We start from the raw sequence: 22028 nt of genomic DNA on the forward strand, positions 1-22028 counted from the left end.
GCCAATCTGGCCATGGTTTTGTGAAACAATCGCTAAATATGCCTCCAAAGTGCCCGCCAACCATACATTGCTCTTACAGAGAGCGGTTTGTTTGTTTGAATTTTGACTCACACCGGGGGTCAAATTCTGTGACGTCATTAGTGCGCTTCGCTAATTGTAGCCTGCGTTGCAGACGAACAAAACCCCGGTTATATGCGACGCATATAACCGGGGTTTTGTTCGTCTGCAACGCAGGCTACGCTAATTGCAACATCATTAAATGTGTTAAGTGATATTTATAAGTGTTTTCGATCCCTTTCAGCCAGCTGCTCAGGTTGAAGCGCATTTGCAGTGAAGCCGACGACTTCAATGAAAGAAGCAAGGAGATGGTCAGTTATTTCTTGGATCGCAAGTATCCGCCACGTGTTGTCAACCAGGCCTTGAATAAAGTCGCATCCATCTCTCGGGACAATTTGCTACAAGAGACACCAACACAAAGAGCATCTCAGCAACCAACAATCCCGCTTGTGCTTACATACCACCCCTCAAATGCACAAGTCAAAAACATCATGACAAAGAATCTGGGCTTGCTGAAAGACGACCCTCAAACAGGTGAAATATTCCAGCCTGTCCGAATTCTGTGTGCATATCGCCGCGACTCGAACTTACGCGATGCCTTGGTTCGGAGCACATTAGGAGATGAAAGAACTGTTGCCGACCGCGCGGATTTTGGAACATCCCCTTGTGCGAGACCCCGTTGTAAGACATGCGATAACACCAACGCGAATCCTGTTATCAACACACCTGGTGGATCAATCCATGTTCGCCAAAGATACACCTGCACCACAACACATGCGGTATATATGATACAATGCCGCGCGTGCGCCAAGTGTTACATCGGGGAAACTGGCCGACGCCTGGCTGATAGATTCAGAGAGCATTTACGATCTATCGCTATACAAAGCGATGCTCCAGTGGCTGAACATTTTAATCTGCCAGGACATACCACAAACGACATGCTTGTGTCAGTGCTCCGTGCCGGACTTACTGACACCATGGAAAGGAAGCGTTTTGAGGCAAAGCTGATTTTCCGGCACCAGACCCTGCGACCTCGTGGACTGAATGTGGACTTAAGCTTTATTTGATCTTCTCTAATGTTCACTCTAACAAGCGCGCGCGCTTGTGGCGTACGTTTTGATTTGTAAATTTTCAAATACTTTGATCACGCGCACGTGCTGATTTCCGTTAGATGGCATTTCACATTTTCCACTGAAGAAGGGGCAGTAGCCCCGAAACGTATGGAAACATTATTCTACCATCAAGCGCATTTTTCATTTTAATTATCGTTTTCAATTCAAGTGTTTTTGTAGCCTGTTGTGAAATTACTTCCGGTGGAAGCAGTAAACGTTAAACGTTTCTTCTGTTCAGAAGTAAATGCATCGATCGCCATTAGAAAAATAACAGCAACTGTTTTGCTGGAAATGTAGTCGTTAGAAATGGCATGTGTAGCTGTAAGGTAAAGAATAACGCGAGGAGAAGCGGCTTTTGGTAATATCCAAACGAAAATTTACTTCTCAATGTGGGGTTAAGATTGCGTGACGAGACAAAAGGTAACTCTGTCGTGCGTAACCTAACCTGCGATCAGGCGTTATTTTTCTGCATTAATTAAGCCGAGTAGAAATCTTTCTAACTCGAAAGGAAACAACTATTTCGATTAAACATGTTAAAGGCAAACGTCAAAGTTTACCTTTTTTAACCAAGCCAAAGTATATGAGTCGCAAAGCACCCAGTCGTCGCGACTGACAAATACAGCATTTACTCCGCGAAAATAAAAAATGCTTAAACTGAAAGACGTTTGAATTTTTCCATATGTTCGAACAACAATGCCCAGGATAAACCTTCTACTCATACTAACCTCATGCAAAAAAAAACGATATCTCGAAGAGATCTTTGATTTGACTCTAGCAGCTCTCACTTGCACGGCCAAAAAATCGGCCTAATTTTTTGTTACTTTATGACAAATTTAACATGTGAAATATCGGGAACATTTTTTGACTACAGCGTAGTATTTACCTATTTTTCCCTTTATACATTTAGTACCTACGCTGCGCAGAGTTTCTAATTTTGATCACTAATGTTAACATATGGCGTCGAACGATCTACAATGTTTTTGACTTCATGAAGGGATTTAAACATTCTGAATTCAGCCATTTTGCCTGGTAACCTTCAGTACAATACAAGAAAGCAAAGATAGAAAGCAAATTTAAATGTGTGAATGTTATGGCTAAGTTGAAACTGAAAAAGAAAGTTGCCTGTCCGAAGCATCAACTGATAAAGAGTGGTTATAATGAACCTTGAAAGTCTTGGAAAGTGCTAGCGAGTTAAATATTTGCATCTCGCTCGTGAACTACACCATATTCAGTTAGCTGTTTGCGGGTTACGTTTTAGCGCTTAGCTATTTGTTTTTAACTGTTAATGTGAGCCGTTTTCAGTGGCTAGCGGTCAATGTTTATTGATATGTTGCTCTTCCGCTGTTCCTGGCTTAGTATATGTCCACAAACTGGATTTCGTCGCAGAGAAATCTTACTTTCGTAGTTGAATTCGTCATTTTGAGCGAGCAAATTAATCAAAAGCGTTTGATATAATTATCTGTTTTCACTGTGTGTTGACCATTACAACTTACATCAATCTGTGACATAGAAAACGTCGAGAGGAAAGACAAAAAATTTGGTCATAGTAGCACTTAACAACATCGAGTAGTAATGTTTTCGATAATGTTTTCTTAAAAACATTCTCTTTATTAAATTAATATAACGATCTGACTTTTCGATGGAACGAAGTAACTTTTAGTTGGAACGAAGTGACTTTTTTTGGGAACGATCTGACCAAAAGTTGGAACGATGTGACTTGGAACGAAGTAACCTTGGAACGATGTGACCGCAATTCTGATCGATACATTACGTGATGCGCAGAACAGAACAAGTGCGCAGGATCAATAGGAGGCACCGTCCTTTAATATAAAGCGGCCACTTTTCAAAGTACCGAGGGTGGCCGCTTAATAGAGGTCGGACTGTAGTAAATGACGAGAAAATGTCAAAAACATCCATAAAATGCGGTCTTTTAAAATTCTCCGGGAGTCAATGGGTTAAAGGCAACTACGATCGATAGCAACAACAGAATAAGAGCCAGGGCTTGACTATTACACTATACAGTGTTGAATTGTGAAAGTTTAAACAAATCCACCAAACAGTTCTTTGCAATTGATGTGTTTATTAGTGAATCAAAACCAACCTGTCCCCATGTTACATGTTTAACAGAGTTATATATCATTAACGATTACCTCAACAGTTACAAAATGACAGTTGCCAAGCAACTATTTCCAAGACATAAAATTATTGCCTTGGACAAATAATGGTAGGCACGTGCGAATGATGAAGGACATAATCACTAACACTTCCTACAAAGGTGCGTCTAATGGCACCCATACCACGGCTTCCCATCACCACAAGGTCCAATTCACATTCCTTGACAGTGTGACATATGGACTCGCCAGGTTTACCACCACACAGCTTGACCTCAAATGCCACCTGAAAAACACAGCAATTTGTGACAATGTGCATTATTTTTTCGCCATTTTCAGCAACAGTTGACCGAAAGTGAAGTCAATATTCAAGAGCAAGTTTAACAGTGAATTTCAAGAGTTAAAGTCAAATGTCTTCAAAAATGTTCCATCGATATAAACTGGTTAAGATGTGCAAGACATTTCAAGAGATCCGTGTTTGAAGATAGTATCTCATCTCCTGTTTCTTGTAGTGCTGTAGGTTTACCAGGCCTGCCTTCAGGACAGCTCGACCTTCATATCATGCAGGGAGTGATCCGGCTGGTGCAGGTACCTGAAGACAGGCCTGGTAAAACAACGCAGGAAACAGGAGACGAGATATATCTTCCAACAGGGCCCTCTGAGTGGACTAAACCACGACTTTAGTTTTACGTAAATTGATTTCTTTGTCTTATCATGTACGCGAGTTATACAACAAGCTTTTTAACGACGAAATAGTTTTGTCTCCCTGAAGAAGGCAGCGCCTGAAATATCGGGAACATTTTTTGGCTACAGCGTAGTATTTACCTATTTTTCCCTTTATACATTTAGTACCTACGCTGCGCAGGGTTTCTAATTTTGATCACTAATGTTAACATATGGCGTCGAACGATCTACAATGTTTTTGACTTCATGAAGGGATTTAAACATTCTGAATTCAGCCATTTTGCCTGGTAAACTTCAGTACAATACAAGAAAGCAAAGATAGAAAGCAAATTTAAATGTGTGAATGTTATGGCTAAGTTGAAACTGAAAAAGAAAGTTGCCTGTCCGAAGCTGCCGAAGTAATTTTTTTCGATTGGAAACCAAATCAGAGGTTTTCCAAGGTTTTTTTTGACAGGTAAATCACCTTGAAACAACGTTCAAATTGTCTTATAACTTAGTTAAAGGGAGTATTTCCTTTCTCTTTTCTCAAATTACGAATTATGCGATCTTTGATGAATGATGTAAAAAGTTGCGATTTGGGGTCAATTGTGCGAAATCGCACCATCGCGCAATATCAGCAAGCCTGACTGTTGCTTTGGTAACTTGTTGTGTAACCAATCATTGGACATGTTTGGCACTATAATTGTAGCATCAACTGATAAAGAGTGGTTATAATGAACCATTAAAATCTTTTTAGGCCCAAAATGACACCCTATTTAAGAGGAGGGCGAGGAGAAGCATTCCGTGACGACTCAAATAACGGCCAACCGTGCACGGCAAAACACAAATCTTTATAAAATCGCTTTAATAATACTTGAATAGTTAGTTCAGTTTTAAGATCCCTTTTAATTTTTCATTTAGCTGGGCGTTTATTTTAGCTGATAGAATTTAGGTACCCAATCTAAGGATCACACCGGGAACACATTGCCAAAAGGAACAAAAATGATACCCTATTTAAGGACCGAGAACCTCAAAAACCATACCCTATCCCCCCCCCCTTTCCCCCGGCATTTGCCTTTCTCTTATAGGCTTCTAATGTCTTTAAAGAACTGATGAAACAAGATTGCGAAAGTCACAAAAAAAAAAATAATAATTAGCTGTTGTACATGTTGTCTTTGAATGGTTAGGGCTTATGTGCATTAATTCAAGCTGTACTTGGAAACTGTGCTACACTGAGTGACTATCGTTTATTATGCCTCTCGTTTTGCTCAGTACTGTTTGTCGTTCTATTCAGCTGGACTAGCTAAATGATTGGAGAATAGTGTTGCACATGGCAACTAAGAGAATGGAAAGCACCATTCCAGTGTTTAACATACCCCTGCATCAGTCAACTTTTTCTTGTATTTCTCTTCAACTTCTTTCACTTTCTCTGTGTGATCTTTAACGTGCTGTTCCCAATCTTCTTTAGTAATAGTTTCTGTTCAAATAATTACACACAAACCATGTTACTACTAACACTACTAACAAAACAAACATATTGTAAATGTGTTGTAGTTCTAATTGAATTTCAGGTCAATATGATTCGAAACTAGTCTGAGTTGCATTCTCCTTTGTGTTAGCTTTCATTACATAATCTTTAAGGAAAGAAAAACTAGTTTAAAATCATTTTGACCTGAAATTAATAACTACAACACATGCAAACTTGCCTGATTTAATACCTATTTTGATTGACATATTCAACATTTTTATTCAGACGTCAAATTTATGGAGTTGCATTTAATTGCCACGCCCCGTTTTCGTTTTCTGTCCTTTCATGCTCAATTTAAAACATTAGAAATAAGGGTGGACGACAAAACACTGGCCCTCTAATGGACTACCACTAAAAATGGACTACTTCTTAAAGTACCATTCTGAGTAAGTACTATTTACCGAGCTGCTGTTATTATGCCTATAATTTACCTTGTTTATTTTTTCTAACATAGGCCTGTAGCTGCCAGTTTGAATATATTATTAATACTAAATGTACATCCCTGCCAGATCGCAAAAAGCATAGACTTAAATAAATGATACCATAAAAACTCATGTATAAGCCGCACCCCCAACTTTGAAGCTTGATTTTTTTTAAAAAATAAAAAAAAATTAAAAAAGTGCTGTGTTCCAGATCCGGATTCTGTATTTTCCATACGCCCCTTGAAACTGCCTGTTGGGGTTAAAATGCACACATCAATTTAATGCTGACCTTTTGAACCCCGCTGCAAAAATTAACAAGCTGCAAAAGGGCAAACACTGTCTTTCTTTTTGTATAAATTTCGTGAATTGTCACCTTTTTTAGATATTTAAAAACTATCTGTGAAAGATACTGGATAGATTAAATAGTCATTTGTGTGGTATAAGTACAGAATGAATGCTTCGTGAATCAAAGTGCAATACAGCGTTTTTCAACAGCTAAGTATCTGTCATATTCTTTCTTCTGCTGTTGTCAGAGTCCTATAACTGTTAAACGGCTACATGCTGGAGTGTACTCTGAATTTTAGTAAAGCCTACTTTTGGCTGCTTGGGAAATCGCTTATAAATACTGATAAAGTTTCTGAATTGACAGGTCTGAATCAAGAGTTTCCAGTATATCGTGTTGTGAATGTCACAACTTTTATCAAGCCACAAAAGTAGCTATAGTTTTAGTTCAAATTTTAGGGGTGAGAAGTCTAATTTTTTCTTTATGTTGGATGCACGCCTGTCAATTTTCGATATCTTTGCAAGCCATTAAAAGACGTGAAAAGCAATCTATTTTCAAATTAACTCTGAAAAGTGACATGGGACACTTAGCCCAGAGGGCTTTTGATTTTTAAATTATAATTTATGTAATTATCTTAAAGGTCGACTAACATGTATGGTTCCTTTCTAGTCCTTCTTCACTGCTTCTTTTTTCCTTGTGTATATAAATTTATGTAATTTCTTTTTCTTTTTACTGCTTACATATCACTTTAGTTTATAAATTGTGCAGTGAAAAAAGATAACATTAAAATTGAAATTAAAAATTAAATAACTGCAAACCCAAATCAACCTTAAGTTAGAAGTCAACTTTAAGTCAAGCCAAAAAATGTTTGGTAGGAAAAAATGTATAAATATACAACTCTTGATGAGCAGGCTTTTAGCCAGGTGGGAATCCAGAACGGCCACTTTTCAGAGAACATTAATATGAATAACTGTATACAGAGGTTTGTTTTGCAAATTTGGAAATCTTTAGATACCTAAGTTGCACTCATAACTGCAGAAAAACACCTTGCATGCTCTTCAGGCCCTCCTATGGGGACAAAGTCAGGCCTTATAAAAATTTTGGACTCCCACTTTTTAAATCCTGGCTAAAAGCTTGTTGATGAGTAATTTCTTTGATATCAATTTCAATTCCACGCTTTTTGGGGCTTTTTGAGGGAATTTCGGTTTCAAGCGATATTTCTGCGGCATTTCATGCTGTTTTGTCGTATTTTTGTGACGTCTATTGTTTGGAACCACGTGAAATTTCAAGGGATTATTGGCTGTGTCGGGTAATTTGACGCAAATAATTGCACATTTTTGCACGATAATTCACTTGATCCCGAACTTTCGTGGCAATATTTCGAGGTAGTTGCAAGAATTTCAAGCAGAGCTTGCCGTGAACGAAATTTAGATCTTTCATCTTGATCTATCTCTATGTGCAGGTGTGAGACATGGCTAAAACCATTAGGATGCTGTTTTAATCAATCGAACACATCAAAGCAAGCAAGAAAACAGGAAAGTTTATCTAGACTACCGTAATGGTGGATTAAAACTCTTCATGCATGCTATTATCGAAGTGAAGAATTTGAGGCCAGTTTTAAAACTTGGAAGGAATTATTTTCACAATTTGTCAATGGTGAATGGCTCGAGTTATTGAAGACCTCTTCGAACCTCGGATGCCAGGATCAAAGCTGTATGGACTCAAACTGTCCTACCATTTTCTACAGTCATGTTTTCCGTGCGGTTGAACAATGCGGTAAGAGTTGTACAAACATTCCATTAATTTTTCACTCTTTTTTGAATGAAATAAATGTTCTAATTTATCACAATGTTTTTGTCTTGGATTTTCTTGCTTGTGTTGTAATTTTTGGAATACAAAAGCCTATTTGAAGTGCACAAACCCTGTTTAAAAAAATCAAATCATGCTATTTTAGACGGAAAGTTTGACCTAGCTAGCAATTCGCCGCTCAGGAGGTTTTGCGTGCTGGAAATAGAATGGTGAAAGGGTTAAAAAAACTGCTGTAAGTCTGTTTGAGCGAATCTTGTACGTACATGTTATGTTGAAGATAAATTAGGCAGGATATTATTCACACTTTTTAAAATTTTCATAACAAGTTTGACAAAAAACAATTGAAATTCTTATTTCTTCATTAATTTAGGCGAAAACTAGTCGCAAACTTGCGACTGAAAAGAAATGTTTAGTCGCCAAATTAAAAAATTTAGTCCCAAATGCGACCGTATCGGTCGCAATTTCAAGCCCTGCAGTGGCTTACTGATCGGACCATTGTTTTAAGATTTTGAGCTTATAATCATCTAGAAAAACCAAACCTCTAGTCTGTGGTTCTTTACTGCTTAGATAAGCAGAGTGCAAAAATGTAATAATCCATTAGCTGATTACAAAATAGTTAATGGTCAGTCCAGTGGAAATAAACAAGGATGTAGATATCGTAGACCCAGCTGGTGTTTCAAGTTCCTGGACAATATTTGTCATTATGAACAATCAGGATCTGACTTACCGATTGAACCAGAATGAGTCATTTCACTCACATGTATGATAAACACCTTGTCTTTTGACTGATGCATGTTGCTTAAATACCCTGAAACAGAAGAAGAAAGTGCCAAACATGAAGAAACCATTTTAATATATTGTATATCTTAGTACAAGCGTGCAAATAATTTTTGTCTATAGGCAGGTCATTTGTTAAGCCAGGAAAGTTTTACTGGACAAGCAGCCAGTCTGGTCAGACAAAAATAATCAGTAGTCCAGAATGTTATTGAAACTAGTGGTAACCACAGGTTAGAAAGTGCGGGCCTCAATGCAGTTAAGAGGTGTCGATAAATCACTGGACAAAAGAAAATTATTCCGAGTAAGGTCGAGTAACGCGTCACGCTTAAAGTGCCTATGAAGTAAAAATTAATTAATGCTCATTTGAAAGACTTTTACAAATAAAGAAGAATGGCGTTTACCGTTTTGAAATATCTTCTTTCGTTTAGGAGATATTCACGTTTTTGTGTTATGCAAATGAGGAAAGTGATGACGTCATAAATTGTTTCACTAAAAGATAGATCACAAAATCAAGGATATCTCTAAAAATATAAAGGTGATATTTCTGAAACTTGCCATCAGTAGTGACCTTTCTTAAAGGTGCAAGATGGCTCATACTATGATGTAACCATGGCAACACTCTTGGTTCCAGGCTCTTTCTGACATAAACCAAATATCTCAATTTGCAACCCTTTAAAGTGGGATAGAGGGTCCAGTTTGGAACACACATAATGCCCTATTACCCTAACTCTCCTCATTAGCTTGTTGGGAGTGGATCATCTTTGATAAAGCAAAAACTGGGGATATCAGTATTAATTAAAATAGGTATTTGCAGCAAAACTGTTGCCATGGCAACGTCACGACAGGTGTCATTTTGTGTCTTTTGTGGTGTACATTAATCGTGCCAAGTTTGAAGAACTCAGCTCAAATATTCCAAGAGATATTCTTGATTCAATGCTTCATCTTTTTGTGGAACAATTAATGACGTCATCACTTTGCTCATTTGCATAATATAAAAACGTAAATATCTCTAAAACGAAAAAAGATATTGCAAAAAGGAAAACGCCATTCTTCTTTACTTTGAAAAGCCTTTAATTAAACAGCAATTATTTTTTACTTCATAGGCACTTTAAGTCACGAATGTTTTTTATCGTTTCCTATTGCTGCGAACCAATCAGAGTTGTTTTTTTGATTGAGAGTTTTGCAAAGTTTCGAGCAAGCGGTGTGAATTGAGATGTGATTTTCCTCCGTCAGCAAACTCGCTTTGTTGTCAGTGTTATAAGGAATTTCTCGAGAATAATCATTGTTGGAATCATAAGCTTTGCTGTAGTTTATCTGTGATACAATTACAGTAGATCTTCTCAAAAGCAACACCTATAAAACAACGTCTGCAAAACGTAACGTCTGCAATCTTCAGACAGAAGCCTTGATCTAATGTGACAAACTGTTGATTTTTCGCATTCTTATCGCTCTTGGAGACAAGATTTTTCTCTTCCGGTGTTACGACAAACTGTCATTTTTTGCATTCCGATCGTTCTTAGTGGAAGAACAAAATTTTCAACTTCCAGTTTGCAGATAGCCTTTATAAACGTGGCGCGCACACGTATTACGCAATCCGCTGGTGACTGTCAAGATTAGGGTTGTGGGCCTCTCTTGGGCCCACAATTAAATGTAAATGAGAGAGACTGATCTATTCACACATTTTTGAGTTATTTTTTCAAAATAGCTCTTTAGTCGGCGCGATGGACCTGTAATCAGTGAAGTATGTGGGTTTGTCACACCAATCAGATTTCAGGTACTATCGGAACCAATCAAATTGTAGTTTATAAAGGGGAAGCAAACTGAGGTAGTCAGCAATTTCGTTCGAAGTTTTTAGATTAGAAGGAGGCGGAATCGGTGAGTTGTGATTTAACCCTGGATTAAAAACGTTTTTCGTAACGCCCGCCTGCTTACAACGCATACGCTGTGAGCAAAAGGCCCAACAATAACTTGTTATTTGTCTTATTCGAGCGTACGTTTGGAGAGGCTAGCTTTCCTGACCGTAGTAAAAATAACATATAACATTTGCACAAAGCAGATTTGAAGAATAATGTTGTCATTACTTTTGCCGTCCGCTTTGCGAAGTTCGTTGGGAAATTGGAAAGTTTGTTATGAAGTTGCCAAATAGGTTGCGAGTTTGTGAATCAAATTGTGAGCTTCGATACAAAGTTCCCAACTTCGTCCCGAAATTAATAAAACCTTCTATAATTATGTTATCAAAAAGGGCTTTGCTACGCTAAACTGTTGGAAACAACTGTCATAAAAATAAAAAACTTTTATGTTCAGCGAGCCGTAAACATGTTGTCTCGAACAAATTAGTCTGTCGCGTCGCGTCGGCTTCGATTAAAATCAATAAACCATCCAGTTTCATCCGGTTTACAAACGCAGAAGACTTGAAATTGAAGACAGTGAACATTATGCCTCACAGAAATCGTTAAATATGTGTTTTCATACAAAAAAGTTAAAATTTGACCAAATTTCTACCTGCATAAAATTTATTTATCGCCAAATCACTTGCGTGATCGCTGATGCGAAACGTTGTCTTGCACTTCAAGCTACTTCAACTTTCCTTGACAAGCTCTAAAATCTTCGAGTTCAGAAATTGCCATGACTTTCGAGCAACATGTCTTGTTTCTCCTCAACTACCAAAACTTCGAAAGTTCAGTCAGGCCGAAGTTGGGAACTTATCGAAGTTCGCAATTTGATTCGCAAACTCGCAACGTAATTGGCAACTTCATAACAGAGTTTCCAATTTCCCAACAAACTTCGCAAAGCGGGCAGCCAAAGTAAACTGAAATCAACTGTAAAACATCTCGTTCAAATATTTAATGAACCGGTACAAGTATTAACTTTGCTGTTAAAAGCAACTATAATCGATAGCAAAAACAGAATAAGAGCGTGCCATTCCGTGACAGTTTGATATCTCAATTAGTTCTTGTTTGTTGAATAGAATTTAGGTTGTAAATGAAAGAAAATCTTTGTTGAACAGTTCTGACAGGAAACAAAGACTCCAAGGTATACTGCGCTTTAAAGAACTTTCCCGAAGAAAGTGGTTTTTGATTTGATGCGTTTATTACTTCGTTTATTATAGTACTTTTCGTTCAATGTCTGTATGGAAACGTGGCTTTTTCGAGAAAAACAAGGGTATCGTGTTACGTTCGTTTTTAAAAAACAAAGGTCTTATGTTACAAAAGTGAGAAAAACAACAATATCATGTTTCAGTGTTTGGCAAAAATCCAAAAGTATTCCGTAACAAACAAAAGTAACACGTTACGGTTGCTACAAAGCTAGCAACAAAATAACCGCTTAAACAGAATAAGAACGTGCCATTTTGTTACATTTTGATAATTGAATTAGTTTTTGTTTTTCAATTAAATGACGAAAATTTACGTATTTAATAAAACAGTTCTGATGTATCAAAATGCACGTAAAAGTTATTTTGTTTGCAAGCAAATTTTGTGCAAAAAAGTGACTCCGTGGGCCGCCATACACAAATGGCTCAACCCATGGCATAAACCATCCCAACAGGACAATCACCCAGTTTCACCCCAAGCCACCCCATAAATTGAAAAAATAACTCCTGCACACTTAGCGTGCCTATGTTATTTGTAGTCTGCAACTGTGTCCTTTCACAGGCAGACAAGTCTCTGTGTTTGGGGCCATGTGTTATAAGCGTCACGGTATGCACTATTTGATCCCATACATTCACTGTAATTTGTAACGATTAACCTCGGCTTGAGTTCATAAAATAGTGAATTTTGCATCTTTTCATCCCAATTTCACAATAGAAACTTGAAATGAAAGGTATATCCTCCTTAGTTTTGGTAATTACTGCTTTAAGCTAGCGCCAGCACTGCCAAAAGTGACGTAGAGTATTTACGTGAATAGAACCATTTCGTTTTTGTCTGCCATATTGGAAAGGTTTATTATAATAAGTCCCATTTCCCCTCAAATTATGATGCAGTTCAGGTGAAGTATCGGAATGGTATCTTTACACCCTATGGTTCATATAACGAAAAAATGGACGAGTAGCCAGGATTCATCATCTTGTTAAGGTTTGAAGCGTTCTCTGGCTATAAATTTGTTAAAAATATAAGATTTCGACTGCCAAACTACAGCCTTAAACGGATGATAAAAATGGTCGCCGTATAAAGGCAGTCTTAAATTTAAAGGGTTTTGACAAGAAAAACAAGAAGCAAAGAAACAAAATTTGGCTGACAATGACGTGTATAAAGTAATCGACCGCCATAAAAGTTATATCTGCTGGTCAGCGGAGTTGCAAACAAAAGTTTACAGATAATGGACCAACCATGTGAGTGACCAGGCTAGCCACTATACTTCCTGAATTAAAAATTCAGTCGTAATAAAAATTCAGTTGTAAAAATATAACTCAGAATTCCCCCTATTCGACATATTTATCATTGCAATGATGCCATTTTCCATGTCATTTTTGTGACGTCATTTTCAGTCTGAAGATAGCAAAATGAACCTAATAAGCATTTTCATTTCGTTTTGTTTATCTGAGAATGACTTAACACAAATATCGACTTGTCTATTGTTTTGGTTATGTATCGCTGTGATTGGTCATGAAACAATAAACATTTCATAAATAATTTTAGGCATTCATACCTTAGGGGAGGAGAGTTATGTTTGGCATGGAACTCCCATGCACTCTCATTGACTCTCTCTCACATACTAGTGCATGTGATTACAGTGGGAGAACGTTTACTGTGATTGGTTTAAATGTAATACGAGAAAAAAGATCAAGTTTAACGAAAACGGTAAATCAAACCACTCTGCGCCAGAGGTTTTTTCTAGTGGCTTCGCCACTCATGGCAACCGCCTTCCGCCGCCAAAGTATCCATTGCGTGCGAGTAAAAATCCTCTGATACCCAGGGTAGCCGTCTGGATGAGCTTCAGCAAAAATTTTGTTGTTCATCTGGTTACGCGTCTCGAGTATAAAGACGGGCACAAGGTGAGTTACCCGTCTAGACGAGCTACTTTTCGAAATGTGTCTTGAAAGACGGATACCAAAAGGAAGCTCGCTAACCAGATGAGTAACCGAAACTCAGGAGTCTAGACAGGTAACTCGTCTCTAGTTTAAAGTGGCTCGATCGGATTTTTGAGTGACGATACCTTTCAATTTTGAGCAACTTGTACGCCACCGTAAACAATCCGACTGAAAATCGATCAGTACAGCTTTACTAAAGAAAGTTGAAAGTTTCGAATGAGATAGGTTTCATCGAAATCAGAGTAACCATAGCAACATAATGACGTCACCACCCATTTTACACAAGACCGATTATCTTGTAATAGACGGATAATTTTGAAAAACGACTTCTAGATCTTGGACTTGACATAGTTTTCTCACGGTCTGCAAAATTTGAAGAATTTCTATGAGAGCGTTTTCGAGAAAATTTTGAATGAAGTTTTTCAGGTGCTAAAATACAACAAAAACAAAGCAGTCTTAAAACATTATTGAGAAAACGTTCACAAGGCCCGATCAAGTAACATTTTGGCCTTAAGTGAATCTTGTACTATCTAATTACCTTGGGAGAAAATCTCAGAGAAATCGTTTCATTTGATTTCTTGAAACATCGGCTTAAATATGAACTCGGGTATGAAATATTATTTCGCTCTTTAATCGAAAAAGGGCCTTCGCTTACTAAAATGATAGCAAAATAAAAAGCGCTCAATATAATTTTTTTAAACTTGGCAGTCAAAAAGAAGAATAAGTATAAAATTACTACGTATCGATCGCTTTTAAAAGCCACTGATTTGATGTAAAAACATACATATTGAATCAAACCAAATAAAAACAATTGATGAAAATAGATGGTAATCGATGAAAATCAATGATAATCAATGACAGTCGATGAAAATCGATCATGTTAAAAGTCGCAAACCTTTTACATCATTGATTGGTCATTGATTTTCAATATTAATGGATTGATTGACATCGATTGATACTAATTATTAGAGCAGTGCTCGAACTTAACGGTCGTCCACTCGTCTAAAACGAGTGAAAATTGCCCAAAACGAGTAGATTTTTTTGCTACTAGTCCTCTGGACGAGTAAAGTTTCAGTTCTCCGACAAATAATTGCCTTTGTCTCGTACTAAAAGGACTAAAAGTGTCGAAGCAAACAAAGAATTTCCGAAAACGAATGTTTCGAAACGACGATCAAAAAATGCTAGGCGTTCTCTTGGCAGGTAAAAGTCTGGGTTCTACTCGAAATGAAATGCATTGTGGGAGGCAATATGGCGGCTTTTCGTGTTTGCTCAGCTTGATTAGATCTTGGTCGCATCTGTATTTTCTTCCAAAATACAATTTGTCAAAATGTCCAAACGAAAGCCAGTTCAAAGTTCACTGAGTTCTTTCTTTGGAGGAAAGCAAGATCAAGAAATCAACGCAACACCTTCATGCCTGCTGCAGCTCCGACGGAAGTTTAGGGAATCGAGGGAAGAAAGGTACAAATGGCTCCAGATTGATGGAAAATAAAACAAAACGTTTTGCAAGTTTTGCAGGGAATTTCCAAATGGAAAAACACGCAGTATTCCCTGACGATCGGAACAAATAACTTTCAAACTGCTTAAAGGCACACGAGGCCAAATGATTATGTCGTTGCAGCTCTTACGTGTAACGGAGAAGAAATTGTTGTAATTCTTTAAACTAAAAAAAATGCATATTTTATGGTTGCGTTTAATTATTTCATCATGGTTTAGCGTGTATTTACCTGCAGGCGCAAATTACTTATTGTATTACACGTGGGAAAAATGTAAAGAGTGACCAGTAGCTTTGCTCCTGGGACGAGTAAATTTTAAGCCTACTCGTCCTGTAGAAGACCAGACCTAAAAGTTAATTTCGAGCACTGTTAGAGCAGTTTTCAATTGAGTGTTGTAAAACCAAAACCAAAGTAATTACTCCGGCCAATCACAAAGAACACAGACAATAAAGTGAACCAATCAAAACTCGAAGCAAATACATGAAGCTGGCACGAAGTGCGGGAAAACGTGCGCGAGCGAATCACGATTGGTTTTGGTTTAAGTTCTGATTGGCTGATAAAGTGGCGCGAGATTTTTAAGCCAATCACTGAGCAGAGTAATGCAAAACCAAAGCAAACGCAATTTACTTTTTTCGACACTCAAGTGAAAACCGCTCTATCCATTATTGGTTTCATTAATTGGTCAGGTCAGGCCAGGGAGATTGAAGGACTCTCGTTCTGGTTTGGCCCAATTTGATGACAGTTGACAAAAACTCTCAAGAGTGTCGACTCTCATCAACTCTCGTCCTCGTTTGGCCCGGGCTCTATGAGTTTCGCTGTAATGCACCTATCAATGTTAAGCCCGAGGGGGGGGGGTCGGGCTAACCACGGGAATTTGATCGTGAGGTAGGTCCCCAGGGTAGGGATTTTGATCGTACGTGATGGCCCCAGGGTAGCGATTTTGGTCATATATAGAAGGTTTGAAGGACATCTGGCCACCTTTCATGGGGATTTTGACCAATTATTTTGTCCCGGGGGTGGGGAATTTGACATTTTTTTATAGAAAATATCAAAATCCCCACCCCTTGCCCGACCCCCCCCCCCCTCGGGCTTAACATTGATAGGTGCATAACGTCAGGCAGAAAATTGTAGTGTGCGCTGCTGTAAATACCACTGTCGTCACATGCCCATCACGTGAGAACAATGTCATGCATAAAAAATGAACTTTTAAGTTCTCGCAGAAAGTCTTCAATAAATAGAAGATGTTCGACCGCGAAATTTTCTGATTCGAAGAAATACAGCTTAAGAAATGACATTTTGGGACTTATTAACCGATCAGTAATATTATGCCTGCGTTCGCCTTCCACGGTGCCCAGTCGAGTCGCAAAGGTCGAACTGTTACAAGCTTAAACGAAACTACACATTGGATATCAATATTACTTACAGTCACAGGCCTTCTCACTGTGTTCACTTGCATCGACAGGAATACCGACTTTCCTTTCTGGCTTCGCCATCGCGTGTTTTATGTATCGTACAGTCGTACACCTACACAATCAATTCGCACAACTGGGCTTGGTCGTTCACCCTCGTCCCAGTGCTGAGACAATCTTCCTTAGAGGCCGCGAGCCTTTTGGACTGCGGCACCAAGAACCGTCAAGTAAGCCATATTCAGGAGCCATATTATTACCTCCTGCCGGATATTACCAATGCGTTTAAGAAAAATTCCCAGGTAAAGAGCGGTTTTCACTTAAGTGTCGAAAGAAAATTGCGTTTGCTTTGGTTTTGCATTACTACGATTAGTGATTGGCTTAAAAATCTCGCGCCACTTTCTCAGCGAATCAGAAGTAAAACCAAAACCAATCGTGACTCGCTCGGGCACGTTTTCCCGCGCTTCGTGCCAACTACATGTATTTGCTTCGAGTTTTGATTGGTTCACTGGATTGTCCGTGTCCTTTGTGATTGGCCAGAGTAATTACTTTGGTTTTGGTTTTACGACACTCAATTGAAAACTGCTCTATTATAACTAGGAGTTGCTGATAGCAAGTAAAGTGCTGCGAAGTGAGTTATAAGAATATTAATCGTATCTATAACAAAATTCTCGATTTGATTGGTTCTGGCGCGCCATTGTCGCGTAATCGGCGGCGATACGTGGGTGTCCAAACAGGATCATGAGCAACCATTGGATACCGTATGGACACCACCCACGCGCTCAATACGCGCATGAATGGGCTCTGCGTCCTGCTGCACAACCAATGAAACCATGACTCCACAAGGCCAACGACTCACCTCGATGGGAACGAATAGTATGGACGTGCACAAGAGAGATCGTGCTCGAATCGCCCGCGCTGCGCGCTCAGCCGAGAAATTACTCGATACTCCAATTGTACTCCACTCAGTCAATTACTATTACTAATACTAGTAGTAATCAGCGATTAGGGGAATGCGTTCGAGTAAGGCTTGAAAGGAGGGGTAGTTTTTGGTGTTGACTGGGATTTCCCCTTTTTCTTGTACAATTTGTTGGTGATGGGACAAAAGAGGAAGGTGAAATGTTTGTAAGAATAATTTAACAACATTGATGGGAATAAACTGTGAACAATAACTTTATTAATTCCAAGAATGAATGACAATTGCTTGTCTTTGAATGTGTGTTATGTGTATTAAACACACAAGTATAATAAGTGAGGAGCTTGGGAAATTATGTTTCAGTAGTTTTTTAAGTCTACTTCTATATTTCTTTCTTCTAAACAATTTAGTAACTCTACGAACGGAAATTCGAGATGGTTCTCTATCTCGTTTCCTGTTGCTTTTTGCTTTTTTCACTGCCTGAGATTTCTCAGCATTTGTAGAGATCATAGCAACAGAACAACTCCTATCGCCATTCTTTCCAGCTACAACACGGACATCTCTTTCATATCTCTTTATAAGCTTACTATCATAATTATTGTGGGTATCATTTATCGAAGTCTCAGAACTCTGTGCACAACGTGATTTGGTCACGTTATACAAAAGAATGCTTCCGGTGCCGCATTTACTCGACTGAACAATGGTTCGGTTGTATTCGATCGCTTCATCTGACTGGTTCGGTTGTATTCGATCGCTTCATCTGCTCTGATGTCGTCTACACCGTGCAAATGTTTAACGCAAATGCTAGCCTCATCACTCGATAACGCCGTGTTCTGATCACAAGTAATGATCAAGTGGCTCAACAGCCGCTGAGCTACATAACTCGGAAAGTTTGTTATTTGATCACAAGCCATGATTAAGTGGCACAATGGCCGCTGACAGGAGCCCATTAGTAATGGGCTCCTGCCGCTGAGCTATACAACTCAGAACATTTGCTATTTGACCACAAGCAACGGTCAGTTTTGGTCGCAGTTCAGCGACCATAGACGACAGAAGAGGCGATTCTTGTACGAGAACGAAAGTAAACAGTTTTACTAAGTACACAATCTAGCGAATTCGTGAAGCACACGTGCAGAACAGCGACCAAAGACGACAAAAGGGACGATTCAATGCAAAAACGAGACTAAAATATCGTCGCACCAGTTTCCCGGCCGAGACCGTGGCGCCCCTGCAAAAATCAATCGGGGCGGCCAATTTGGAGTCCATACACCTGCGCGCGCATTACGGCTCGATTCATTCCGCATAACAGTGCACAGGCCTACCAACTCAAAAGACACAGGACGCAAAACAGAATTAGGCTTGCGCTCTCCTTCGTCGAACGCAAATAGTAGGAACGGAACGGAATGTCATAGGAATGTTTCGGATTTTCACATTCTCAGATGTAAAAGATTTGATTTTTCTCAGCGTGTGAAATGCTGGTAATTCACTTAGCTTATATATATTTGTATTCTCACCAAATGTTAATTAGCAAGCGTGCAGGTGCACGTGCAAACCCATCAGAATTGAAACACCAATTTGTGACGTCAAAAAGCTCAAAGCTCGTTCCATTCCAGCGCGCGGTCATTATGAAAACGTTTTCGTGGAGCCTTTGCAAATTTCCCCAGTTTTTGCTGTTTATATTTCGCGCTTAAGGCTCAAAAAGTTTTTTTTCTTCTTAAATTAACTTAGTAATGAGTAATATTAGTGTTTGGTTGCAAAAAGAATTTCGAAATTTCGGCTCTTTTGAATTGAGTAAGTTTCGCTTTCGTGTTTGACAACAACTTGGCTTTACTTGATCTTGCATATTTATAGCTTTCTCTGCACTTTGACTGACTATTACAAGAGAAAGCGACATGTTGGGATTAAACACGGTCGGAAGTCATTTCTCGAAGAGTATTGCACGAATCGAATCGAGAAACATCTTCTTCGGTTTATTCCAGAGGTTTTTTAAAGCGAAATGTGGCCCAAGTTTTTGCTTCCTGTTTGTTATAAATTTAGCTCTGACAATGTCAGGGAAAAGGTACTGAACAGAAGTGAAAGCGGTAGCGCTTCAAAATTTAACTTCTTGCTTTTTAGCGAAAAGGACATCGCAAACGATCGCAAACGACAAACGCAGCTTCCACATTTTACATGCCGCTGATCACACGTACTGCATGTACTCAAAATCATCGCCAGCGAAAAAGTCAAATCGAGTGTGTCGCCCATATAAAGCGCCCAGGCCCCGCGCGGACAGTCAAAAATAGTTCTGCTGCTACGCTAAAGGTGGATTTCCACTGACGCGTAAATATTTACGTACGTAAAACGTGTTCTCCATTTACGTGGGACCTTTTCCAGACTCCAGATCGTGTCTATAAGTTCTTTCACTCTATCGGTTGTAAATTCAAGGTCTGCCTTCAGTAGTTCAGCTGTTATCATATCTTCACCAGGGGCTTTACCATTCTTAAGACTCTTTATTGCCCTTCTTATCTCAGCTTTACTCACAGGTCCCGTGTCAATGTCAGCTATGCCCTGTTGTTCACAATCTTCTTCATTGATCGGGTAGGCTGGCTCCTCTCTATTGAGTATCTCCATGAAATGCTCTCTCCACCGCTTCCTTCTATCCTCATCGCTGGTTAAGGCGTTACCATTTCTGTCGTTGACTACTGTGCTCTGCCTTGGTTTGCCGTTGCAGATCGTTTTAGTTAAGTTGTAAAGAGTCTTCATGTGTTGCATATTCGCTGCTTCCTCTGCTTCTTTTGCTATCCCTTCTGTCCAATTCCTCTTGTCCCTGCGTATTTGCCTCTTCACTTCTCGGTCTTTGGCTTTATATTCTACTCGCCTCTTTTCTTTCAGTCTCTCGGAGCTGGTTCCATCAAGTTTTAGTTTAATCATTTTCCTCTGCTCAATCGGGTCCCATGATTCTTTACTGATCCATGGCTTAACTTTCTTTTTCTTATATCCTAGCACTTTCTTTGCTGTCATATTGTAAGCCTTCTCTATGATACCGTTAGCCTTCTCCAGCTCAGCTTCTGGCCGATCTGTTTCGTCATCTTCCAGCTCCTCCCTCTGCAATATCTCAAACCTGTTCCTTAGTTCCAAACAAAACTGCCTCCTACACACATCGTTCTCCAGCTTCTGAGTATCATATCTCGTTCTCCTAATTCCACGTCTTTTAGGAGCTGCTTTTAGCTTTAACCTCAGTTTGGTGCAAACCAGGTGGTGGTCACTGGCGATATCATCTGATCTTATGGCTCTTGTGTCCAGCACAGATGTTCTAAATTTCCTGTTGATTAACACATGGTCTATCTGATTGCAAGTGCGTCTATCAGGGGATATCCAAGTTTGTTTATGGATCTCCTTATGAGGAAATATCGTACCTGTGATCACTAGGTCGTTCATGCCGCAAAACTCGCATAGTTTCTCGCCATTGTCGTTCCTGGTTCCAACTCCATGCTTACCCATTACTCTTTCGTATCCTTCTACATCGCTTCCTACCTTTGCGTTCAAATCTCCAGTGATAACCAGCAAATCGTGCTTCGGTGTTTTTTCCACTATTGCCTGGAGCTTCTCATAGAAATGATCTTTCACCTCTTCGTCAGTGTCATTAGTGGGGGCATAGACATGTATCAGCGTTAACTTGACATACCTAGAGTGGAATCTGGCTCGAATTATTCGCTCATCTATAGGTGTCCAGTTGATCAATGCTTTTGCTGCATCTTTGTTTAGCATGATGGCCACGCCATGTTGATGAACTTCGTCATCTCTGCCAGAATACACTATCGTCTCACCTGTAGTGAGAATGAACTTCCCCGATCCACACCATCTGCTTTCACTTATACCCATTATCTGCAACTTAGCCTCTCTCATTGCTTTCGCCGCTTGGGCTGCCTTCCCTTGTGCATACAAGGTTCTTACGTTCCAGTTTCCTATCCTCAACTGTGTTTTTGGGTGCACTAATGGCGTCCTCGGCTCCAGAGTTTCCATGCGGCTTTCGCTCTGGAGCGTCATGTTGTGTGCCACTCGGCCCCCAAGATTCGATAGATTGCCTCTAATGTGTTCGGTTTCTGTAATCATTCATTTTTTTACGAGGTTAGGTGATTAGCCTAACGCCCAACCCCCAACCTGGAGGACCAGGGGCTGCCTTTCGTCAGGTCTCTATCCCTTGACCAATCCGGCGCGGTTGAACCCACCAGGGACTAAGTCCCCACCGGCATAGCTCTTTGGGTCACTGAGACACGCAAGCTCTACCACGACGTCAAGGTGACAAGCCCAAATTTTGCGGACCAAAACGACTAAAAACATGGCGCGAGTCTGGTGCGAGAACAAGCGAGCGCGGCGACGATTGTACCAGGCGAGAACGAGGCCCGGTTGAGGTGAGAGCGAGGCCTAGTCAGGCCAGGGGCC

At 39.5% G+C, this 22028-nt stretch overlaps 2 protein-coding genes across 2 annotated transcripts; both read right to left on the reverse strand.

Annotated features, from left to right (window-relative positions):
- Window positions 1-3229: 3229 nt before the first annotated feature.
- LOC144661477 (universal stress protein Slr1101-like) lies at window positions 3230-16868 on the reverse strand. The gene is made up of 4 exons (XM_078522259.1): window positions 16708-16868; window positions 8713-8793; window positions 5320-5420; window positions 3230-3566 (listed from the first exon to the last, which is right to left on the reverse strand). Exons 1-4 carry the CDS (start codon window positions 16775-16777, stop codon window positions 3372-3374), a joined length of 447 nt encoding a protein of 148 aa, XP_078378385.1. The 5' UTR covers window positions 16778-16868; the 3' UTR covers window positions 3230-3371.
- A 1641-nt stretch (window positions 16869-18509) lies between these two features.
- On the reverse strand, window positions 18510-21632 carry LOC144659254 (uncharacterized). Its single transcript, XM_078519681.1, has 2 exons — window positions 19964-21632; window positions 18510-18670 (listed from the first exon to the last, which is right to left on the reverse strand). Exons 1-2 carry the CDS (start codon window positions 21630-21632, stop codon window positions 18510-18512), a joined length of 1830 nt encoding a protein of 609 aa, XP_078375807.1.
- Window positions 21633-22028: the final 396 nt, after the last annotated feature.

The sequence above is a fragment of the Oculina patagonica genome, chromosome 7 (genome assembly GCF_052425735.1).
Source record: "Oculina patagonica isolate OP01 chromosome 7, crgOcupat, whole genome shotgun sequence".
Classification (NCBI taxonomy): Eukaryota; Metazoa; Cnidaria; class Anthozoa; order Scleractinia; family Oculinidae; genus Oculina; species Oculina patagonica.

What these genes read in the sequence shown, in the direction of transcription:
- LOC144659254 (XM_078519681.1), bottom strand. Translation starts at nt 21,632, where the DNA reads ATGACGCTCCAGAGCGAAAGCCGCATGGAAACTCTGGAGCCGAGGACG. An exon ending in GAGTCTGGAAAAGGTCCCAC is followed by an intron (nt 18,671 to 19,963) that starts GTAAATGGAGAA and finishes TTCTCGTACAAG; the next exon opens with AATCGCCTCTTCTGTCGTCT.
- LOC144661477 (XM_078522259.1), bottom strand. Translation starts at nt 16,777, where the DNA reads ATGGCGAAGCCAGAAAGGAAAGTCGGTATTCCTGTCGATGCAAGTGAA. An exon ending in CAGTGAGAAGGCCTGTGACT is followed by an intron (nt 8,794 to 16,707) that starts GTAAGTAATATT and finishes CTTCTGTTTCAG; the next exon opens with GGTATTTAAGCAACATGCAT. An exon ending in GACTCATTCTGGTTCAATCG is followed by an intron (nt 5,421 to 8,712) that starts GTAAGTCAGATC and finishes TTATTTGAACAG; the next exon opens with AAACTATTACTAAAGAAGAT.